At 56.8% G+C, this 9,586-nt stretch overlaps 1 protein-coding gene across 1 annotated transcript; it reads right to left on the reverse strand.

Annotated features, from left to right (window-relative positions):
- Window positions 1-407: 407 nt before the first annotated feature.
- Window positions 408-8,649, reverse strand: VSIG10L (V-set and immunoglobulin domain containing 10 like). The gene is made up of 10 exons (XM_034986978.1): window positions 7,933-8,649; window positions 7,007-7,852; window positions 6,326-6,619; window positions 5,890-6,174; window positions 5,023-5,277; window positions 4,060-4,338; window positions 3,523-3,819; window positions 2,548-2,661; window positions 2,175-2,329; window positions 408-1,695 (listed from the first exon to the last, which is right to left on the reverse strand). Exons 1-10 carry the CDS (start codon window positions 8,432-8,434, stop codon window positions 1,624-1,626), a joined length of 3,099 nt encoding a protein of 1,032 aa, XP_034842869.1. The 5' UTR covers window positions 8,435-8,649; the 3' UTR covers window positions 408-1,623.
- Window positions 8,650-9,586: the final 937 nt, after the last annotated feature.

Consider the following 9,586-nt stretch of genomic DNA (forward strand, 5'->3'; position numbering starts at 1 on the left):
TTAGGGTTTCTGGACCTGATTCCAACATTGGAGGGTTCCCTCCCCCAACACAGTATTTCTATCATTCTCAGCCTGTACATGCTATCTTCCCCAACACTGTTATCCCCACAGACCCAAGATCTTCCATGTAATGGGGAAAAGCAACCTGTGCAGATCTAGATAGACCTGAGAATTCTCAACACACCAGGTGTCTGAGAACTCAACTCCAATCTGACACTGTCTCCCCAAAGACAGCAGGAGATTCTAATATTCATGGTGCAGTCCTACAAGACTGCCACCCCCATTCCCCGCTTCAGACACCAGCTGCAAGCCCCAAACTGCTACCCATGCTTTTGACCAACTCCCTACAGCTGGAGGTTCCAAAGACCTCTTCCTTGGATTTGATTAATTTCCTAGACTGGCTGGCAGAACTCAGGGAAACACTTACTTATATTTACCAGTTTATTAAAGGATATGAGGAAGGATATGAATCAACAACCAGATGAAGAGATACACAGGGCAAGCTCCCAAACAAAGGAGCGTCTGTTCTTGTGGAGCTTGGTGGTACAGGGGGACATTCTGGTTCCTCCAGCGTGGAAGCTCTCCGGAAATGGACCCAAGGCTATCCTCTTGGGGTTTTATGGAGGCTTCATTATATCGTCATGATTGACTAGTCACCGGCCATTGGCTGATTCAACCTCCATTCCCTCCCCCTCCTGGAAGGGGGGGGGGCAGGGAGGGGTTTGGGAAAGTTCCAGTCCTCCAATCACAGGTTTGGTCCTCCAGGCCACCAGCCCCGCCTTTGGGTGGGATCCAAAAGTCACCTTCATTAATAACAAGACACCCATTTCACCTTTATGGCTCTGAATCGTTTTCAAGAACTGTGGATCAAGCAAGGTCAAAGATATCTGAGAAACATATTTTGGTCATCTGAATGACCAAATATATATTTCCTATAAATCATTGTAGCTCAATTACCATTATACTTGAGAAGTGAATAACCTGGGGCAAAGAGTGGTGTTCCAGGCAAAGCAAACTCTGGGGCAAAGCCCCGGAGGCAAAATAGAGCTGTGTGGACAGAAATTGAGTAGCAGGGGTGAAAGTACAGGAAGGGGAGGTCAGAGGTCAACAGAAGTCAAACCACAGGGCTCTGAAAATCATAGTGAGGAGTCAGGACAATATCTGAAGAGCAGTGGACATCCCCAGAAGGGTTTAAAGAGGAGAGGACGTGGTCTGAGGTATTTTAAGCTGCAGACGCTGGGAACTGGATGGGGCATGGCCTGGAGGAGACGAACGGATGTAGGAAGACCTTCTGAGAGAAAGAGGCTGGGCCCCTCCTGGGGCTTGGACAAGCCCGGCCTGTCCACCAGCCTGTCCACCACCGAGCCTGCAGGTCCTGCCTGCCTGGAGGTTTTGCAAACCACACGGGTAGATCAGCAGGAGTCTCTCCCAACCCAGAAGCCACAGCTCCTTAGTTGCACAAATACAAGTAGTCTTTTGCGCTGAGAGGGAGACAGGAAGTCTCATGTTCAGGGGCCAGTCTTCAGTCACAGCAGGACAGGAAGGCCCTGCCTGCTGTTGGGGTGAAATAGGAGGTCCTACCAAAAAAATAAAAATAAAAATCCTGCGCAGAGCGGGCCCTGGTCACACCTGTGTGGCTGCCCGAACAGTCCTTGGGCCCCCACCCGTAGAGATGACTGGACTGGGGCCAGTGGCCTAGAAGAGAAAGGGAGGGAAGGGGACAACCTCAGGGATTACCCTGAATGTGACATGACTCACGCTTTTCTAATGCTAGCTCACATCAGTCAGACATTAGCGGGGTTCCCTCCATTTACAACAGGGAAAAAAGAAATGTCCGCCCACCCTTGGGAGAGATAAGACATGTGGCAACCCAGCTTTTATGGGGAAGAAGACATTCCATCCCACGTCTGATAGAAAATGTAAGTTTTGCCAATTTTTATGGAAAAGAATAAAGGAGTTCTCCCTCCTTTGGAGGGAAACTGGAATTTCACTCTTAATATGACAAAAATTGGATGGGAATTCCTGTCCCAATTTTATGTATTAAAAGGGGGGGGGTGTTTACCAACTTTGTAAATCAACAAGTAAACCTGGAGGAAGAGGACTCAGACCATCTCCTCTCCCTAAAACACAAAAAGTTCTCCCCCCATTCCAGGACATGGGGCACCCCCAGTCACCTGGTGGGCCCTGTTTGGGCTAGGGTCCTCCAGTGGGACTTTGAGGGGCAGAGGCTGTAAGGTCTGCACTGGGGTTACGCTCTGCATCTTTTTTTCCAGTGGGGCAATCACAGGGGTCAAGGAGGAGGGATGCTTCTTTTTCTTAAAAGAGTATCCTGGAAAGAGGAGGAAGAGAAACAGAAACACGTGATTGGCTGTTCCAAGCTGAGGGGCGGAGCCTTACTCTGATTGGCTGATATGGAGGTAAAAGGCGGGATGAATGACCTGTGGCCGTTCTGACTGGTTCAGCCAGGTCTCCAATGGGCCTCTTCCTAGGGACCCTCCCGGGGTGGGGGTGGGGGGACCCTCCCGGGGTGGGGGGCCCCTCACTTACCCCTAAGGCTGCACAGGCAGCAGATACACAGGTAGAGAAGTGCTGCCAGGAGCGCCAGGCCAAGTAGGGAGCCCAGGACGATGCCAGCAATGGCCCCAGAGCCCAGGGTGGGACCTGGAAGAGACAGAGAGATGGAGGATAAGGAGCCGGGGCTGGACCCAAGTTTCCTAAGCAACCTGCTCCAACTATTTCGGAACCCAGGCATCTGGGACCCCAGACTCTCATTTTTATTTAGCATTTACTAAGTAACTGGTGCGACTGGCATTCTACCAGATGGTAACAATCCCCTGGTGAGCAAACCCGGATACCCACTCTCATGGGGATTAATTTTTAGGGAAATCAGAAATGAATGCACAAATTAATAACATAATCACAGGTTGCACTAAGAAGAAAAATAAATGTGCTATGACAGGAATAATGTGTTATAGAAATAGAGTCAGTCTTCTGCAAAGACTGTTTTCAAATAAGGTCACATTCACAGGTACTGAGGGTTAAGATGTCAATATATCTTTTGGGGAGAGACACAATTCAACCAATCAAGTCAAGATGAGAGCATTAGGATGAGCCCTAATCCAATATGACTAGAGTCCTTACAAGAAGAAGACAGACACAGAGAGGGAGGAGGAGGCTGTGGGAAGCTGGAGGCAGAGACCACAGCAATGCAGCTACAAGTCAAGGAAGGCCACGGATTGATGGCCACTATCAAAAGCTGGAAGAGGCCGGCAAAGATTCTACCCCGAGTCTCAGAGGGAGCACGGCCCTGATTTCCCTGAGATGGAGCACTGACACCTTGATTTCTGACTTCTGGCCTCCAGAGCTGGGAGAGAATACATTTCTGTTGGTTCGAGCCACCCAGTTCATGGTCCTTTGTGACCGTAGCCCCAGAAAACGGATACAAGCAGACAAGCAGGAAGGATACAAGGAAACAGACTGAGGGAGGCAGCCCAGGAAAAGACTCCAACAGCCCCAACTCACTGGCCTGGTAGACTCGGCTTTGTGATGGGGTCCCTGGCTGGCCCCCCAGGGTGGGCAGGATACGGAAGGCCCAGGTCCCGGGGTTCTGACGAGGAAGGGGCACCACAGCTGACCGCTCCTGAGGCCCCAGGATGAACAGGGAGATCCAGTCCTTGTAGGTAGTGGGTCTACCCAGGTCAGGGCCCTCTGGTCGTGCCTGGATCTCAAAACCACTGATCAGGGCCCCATGTTCCACATCCCAAGTCAGCACTGCTGCATCCTGGGCTCTCTGCAGCCTCCATGAGGAGATGGAAGGTCCTGGGGGGATTAAGGTGGGGGTTGAATTTATGGGTCATAGAGGGGAGAGGGAAGGGGGCTGCAGGCCTGGACTCAGGTCCGGGGAGCAAAAGGTCTGGGGAGGCTTCTAGGCCTACAAGAGGAAGAGACTGAGGGGCCTGGACTCTTGGATCTGAGGGAGAAGGAGCTGGGGACTGGGTCTGAGGTTAGAGAGGGCTGGAGGACCTGGGCTTCTGGGTTCTGGGAAAGAAATGGACTCACCAGTGAGCGTGATCTTGTTGCCCCCAGCACCCAGAGCCCCGCTGCACAACACGGAGTAATTTCCCAGGTCCCAGTCCAGTCTGAAGTTGCTAATGAGGAGCCTGTGCCCATCTTGGCTGAGCCGCAGGCGACCCCCACCTCCTGGGGCCACGGGCCGCCCTTCCCGGGCCCAAGATGCTCTCGATGGTGGAGGGCAGCCAGTGGCCTCGAGCGCCACCTCTGTCTCCCCTGACTGTGTTTCCTCCACTGTGGGAAGCAGCAGTACCTCCCGAGGGGTCTCTGCAGGTAGAAGAAACCCAGCCAAGTCAAGACCTCACCCTGGAGTCAAAGACCAAGTCCTGCGCCCTTTGGTGAAGTAAATCGCTGTGAAACTTTAGCAAACAAGGAAGCACTGCCCATTCACTCACTCTCTCATTCAATCATCACCTGATGTCCTTAATAACGACTTATTAGGGCGCCTGGGTGGCTCAGTTGGTTAAGCAACTGCCTTCGGCTCAGGTCATGATCCTGGAGTCCCGGGATCGAGTCCCGCATCGGGCTCCCTGCTCAGCAGGGAGTCTGCTTCTCCCTCTGACCCTCCCCCCTCTCATGCTCTCTCTCCCTGTCTCATTCTCTCTCTCAAATAAATAAAAATAAAATCTTTAAAAAAAAAAAAAGAAAAAAAAATAACGACTTATTAGATACATACTATGCACCAGGTTCTGAGCCGGGGAACTCATTATTATTCCAGGGCCTTTATTGCTCTGGACACGTAGGAAGGTGTCAGCCCTCTTCCTGGGTCCAGGAAAGAAATTGTGGCCCTTCCCCTGCTTCAGGTATAGGAAAAACCTTGGTCCTTCTGTAGGGTTTAAGGAAAAGGAAATCTCTTTTCCTGGAGTCAGAAGTCTGCCTTGCTCATTTCCTAAAGGAGCTAAGAAATACCCCCTCCTCGGGAAACAGGAAAGAAGTCCCGCCGGCTCTCACCCGGGGTGACAGTGCAGGTGCGCGTGGTCACCAGGTGGCGAGCAAGGCAGGTGACGGGGACGCCGCTGAGTCGGGGGTGGGCGGGGACAGCCACCTGGAGCTCAGAGGGCACCGGCCCCGCGCGGACGCCTTCAGGGAGACCCTGGAACCGCAGGGAGGCTGCAGGGACCCCTCCGGGCCACGCGCAGCGGAAGCGGAGGCTGCGGTCCCCCGGACCGCCTTCGACTGAGCACTGTGGGGACCCGGGAGGCAGATCTGCGGGGCGGAGGGAGAGATCAAGGGGTCAGCCTCTCTCCCCTCACCCCTCCAGCCCCGCCTCTCCGCGCTGTCACGCCAACCCTTCTGCACCGGCCCGTAGGCGCCGTCCGCGCCCCGTTCTCTTGCCCCCCAGCTCCCTTTCCCAGAAACTCCGGGCTAAGTGGGCAGCTGCAGCCCCACTGACCGCCTCTCTTTCCATCTCCGTACGGATTTCTTTCCTCGCAAACCTAACCCCGCCCCTTCCTCTGTAGTCCCACCCCTTCCACCAAGTAACTCTGGGCCTTCAGCCAGACATCTAGGCCCCTGCGGTTGCGCCCCGCCCTACGTCTAAGACAGCTCCGCCCATTTCCAGAATGACCCAGCCCCCTTTCTCTTGTAGCCCCGCCCCCTTCCCGGGTAATTTCTTTATTTGCTCATCCCACTTACTGGCCCAAGCGCCCTAAGTCCCTTCCGTTTCTGGTCTCCACTCTTCGCCATTTGACCCTCTGCTTAATTTGTTGAGATCGCTTCTTGCCCAGGAGTCTCCGCCCTGTTAATCTGGCCCCGCCCCCCGTTGCGGCCCCCGCCTTCTCCGGGGACCCCGCTCCCTCCCGCCCGGGCCGTGCTCACCCGCCACCGTGAGGTGGAGCAGAGAGCGGCGGCGGTGGCCGGTGTGTGGGTTCGCGGCGAGGCAGGCGTAGGTGCCGGCGTGGCCCCGCCCGACCGCGGGCAGCAGGAGACGCGGGCCGGCGGGCACGGCTGCCTCGGCCGGGTCGGCCAGGCTCCACGCGATGTCGGCGGGCGGCCGCGAGGCGGCGGTGCAGCGCAGGGTCACGTTGCTGCCCGCGGTGACATAGAGGGCGGGGGCGGCGTCGCGATCCGAGGAGACCTTGATGACTGGTGCATCCGGGCCGTCTGGATGAAGGGGTCCGGACCGGGAGAGCCAGCGTTCCCCGGGACTCCGCCACGACCCCTGGGCGCTGGACCTCCAACCCCCCTCCGCCTCGGACCAGGAGCCTGAGCTCCCAGATCACCGCCCCCCAGCCCGAGGCACACCCCCACTCACAGAAGACGCTGACGTCGGCCGCAGCCTCCGTGTGGCCGAAGGGGCTGCGGACGCGACAAGTGTACCGGGCCTGGTCGCTGCGCACAGGGCGCATGATGAGCAGCTGGTCGCCCTCTGTGCGGATCCGGGGTGCCTCTGCTCCCTCAGGGTCCGTTGCCTCGAGGGTGCGTCCGTCCCGGCTCCAGCTCAGCTCCCCGCGACCCGGCCGCCACCCCAGGCAGCGCAGCCGGAGCTCGGCCGCCCCCTCCTCTGTCTCGGGGGTCTTGGGCTGCACGGACAGCTGGGGCAGCGGCTCTGGGAGAGGGAGACGGGCTCAGGACCTGGTCCCCGGCCCCCTCGCCCCCTAGATCCAGGACTCCAGGCCCCAGCCTTCTCCACTCCTCCCACCCAGGACTTCCGAAACCAGCCCCAGGAGTCCTCCTCCTCACAGACCCGTAAGTCTGAGTCCCCCACTCTCTCCTCTCAGAGACAAGATTCCAAACCCCCAGGGGTCTTGATCCCCAGGTCCAACTTCCCTCAAGAACATTTGTCTTGACCCCCAGCCCCTCTTATCCGTCCTCCCTCCAACCTAGAAGTCCTGTCTCCCCTGCCGAGGGACCCCCTTCCTTAGGGGAGAAAACACCGTCAGACGGCAGCCACCTGCCCAAAGGGCCTGCACTCTGGACCTCAGTACCCACTTACCATACACACCCACCGTGAACTCCCAAATCTGCCGGGAGACCCCAGCCCTGATAACCTCGGCAGTGTAGACCCCAGCATCCTCCAGCTGGGCAGAGGCAAGTTCCAGCCCGCCTTGGGCCTGGTCAAATCGTAAGCGGTCTCGATGAGCAGGGTCCAAGCTGATCAGGGGGGATCCTGGCCCCAGGCCTCCGGCTGCCAGCACCTTGGAGCCTCGGCGCCAGACAACCAGAGGAGCAGGAGGGCCAGGGCTGGGAACCGGAACTAGAGGGAGCTGGATGGTGGTCCCCACTAGCACTGAGAGAGGCCTCCCCACTTGCTGGGGGAGGCTTTCCTCTGGGTGGGCTACTGCGATGACTTTGGATTCGGGGTTCTGGGCAGATATTTCAAGATCCCGATCCTCAGGCGAGAATTTTGAACCTGGGGTCTCAACAGATACTTCAGGACCTGGGACTTGAGCTGAAATGTTTGAAGCTGGGGTCTTAACAGAGGAGGAGGCCTCTGAGTCTTTGGCAGGAACTTGAGAACCCAAGACATCAGAAAATACTTTGGAATCCGGGATTTCAGAGAAGGTAGGATCCAGGCTCAGCTTTTGGTCCTCAGCAGAAACATCTGACCAGACGGACCTGGGCACATCGCTAAAATTCAAGGCCTCAGGAAACCATTTGGAATGAGGGACAGCAGCAGTGCTTTTTGAACCTGGAGACTGATCTGGAAATTTCCAGCTGGGGGGTTTGACGGAGGAGACTTTTGAACCTGGGCCCCGGGAAGAGCTTTCTGAGTCCAGGGAGAAATTGGTTTGCTGAACTCCAGAAGAGGCTCTGTGGGTGAGGACCCCTCCTCCAGAGGCTGCAAGGAGAGGAGGGGAGGGCGTTGAGGGGCTGCTGAGAAGGGGAACCGGTGGGGAAGGGGCCGAGCAGGGGACTTACCCAGGAGCAGGAAGAGCAGTAGAGCCCGTGAGGTGTCCATGGTGCTGGCCACACCCATGAGGACACTGGAGCGGGCCTGCACCTGTGCCTCCCCGGTTGACGAGTCCGACAGGACTGGTAGCTTCCTAGGCGGGGAAGGAAGCCAGACCCAGTGGGAGGTGCCAGGAGCCCCCACCCCCAATCTAGTGGCAGAGCCAGCCACGCCACCCCACTGGTCCTCATCAGCTGGTCCCATCTGACCCCTGCGCTCCCCACCCCGGGATGAAGATGGTGAGAGATGGGTCCCAGCGGAAACGTGGTAGCAAACCCTTGGGGAACAGAAGCCAGGAAGACTTCTTGGAGGAGGGTGAGGTGACCCTTCAGAGAGCCTCACCTCTGATGGCCTCAGCCTCAGTTCAGGCTTCCTCCTCACCAGCCTCTGACCTTGAATCCACTCTGTCCTGCCTGCAGCCTCAGATACCTGCATTTGACCCTGCTCCCACTCTGCTCCAACTCCTCCCATAGCTCCCTGCTGCCCTCAGAACAAATCTCCACTGGCTGTCTCCCACCCTCTCCTGAGACCCAGAGTTGCATCTCCGAGCCCCGCTGGGCCTCAAATGCCTTGCATCCCATCAAACTCAGCATCTTCCCTCCAACACAACCCCCTTCCTGGGTTCTCCATTTCAAGTGTGGTTCCACATCTGTGCGGAGGTTGGGAGCCTTCTTCCCTCCTCTCCCCTCCTCCTGCTCTGCCCCTTCCTCTCCATTTCCACTGGGCAGAACTGTCCTCTCCCCTAGCCTCCTCCCTCCAGCCTCCAGCCTCCGCCCAGTCCCTGGATCCACACTTGGCCCCTTTCTGCCCCTGCCCCTCCCGTGGCTCCCCTGTGCCCTCAGGAGACATCCAAGGTCCCTTCTAGACCCAGAGTGGCCCAGACCTACCCACTCCGGCCATACCCTCCACCCTCTTACTCTGAACATCCAGCCATTCTTATGCCCCATCTCTCCCCTCCCTCCCAGATTTGCAGGCCGTCTCTCCTCTTCCTGGAATGCTCTGCTCACTCCCTGTCCGCACCCCCCACCCCCCACCAACAACTTGTCCTGCAGCCTCACCTAGTTAAGAATCATAATAATAATTACCACTTCTCCTGTGCCAGGAACAATGCAAAATGCTTCCCAGGCATTATCTGCCCGAACACTTGCAAATGCCCTATGAGCTGGGTGTCATCATCCTCATTTTACAGGCCAGGGGACTATGGCTCAGAGAGGTCAAGGGACCTGCAGGAGGTTGCACAGCCAGAGGGCAGAGCTGGGCTTTGGCTCAGGGCAGTCAGACTGCTCACTCCTTCGGAAAGCTCCTACCACCACATGCTGGGCTCAGCTCAGTCCTCTGAGCTTACCCGGAGAGTCCTCACCACGCTGATGGTAACAATGGTAAACATACAGAGTGAGCACCTTCCTTGTGTCAGGTGTGGTTCTGGCGTCGGGGGGGGGGGGGGCTACATTAATGGGGTAAGTTTTATAGCTTAAAGATGCCTGCAAATTCGACCCTCCTCCCTTAAGGAGCAGGGTCTATGTCCCTTCCCCTCAGATCCGGCTAAAGAGAGTAGAGAAGAAGTGACCCCACTCCAGCGTCTGCTTCTCGGCCTGCAGACTGGCATATTCCCCTTCATGTGTG

This window comes from Mirounga leonina, unplaced genomic scaffold, assembly GCF_011800145.1.
Source record: "Mirounga leonina isolate KUSES-001 unplaced genomic scaffold, KU_Mleo_1.0 Mir_376, whole genome shotgun sequence".
NCBI classification, from domain to species: Eukaryota; Metazoa; Chordata; class Mammalia; order Carnivora; family Phocidae; genus Mirounga; species Mirounga leonina.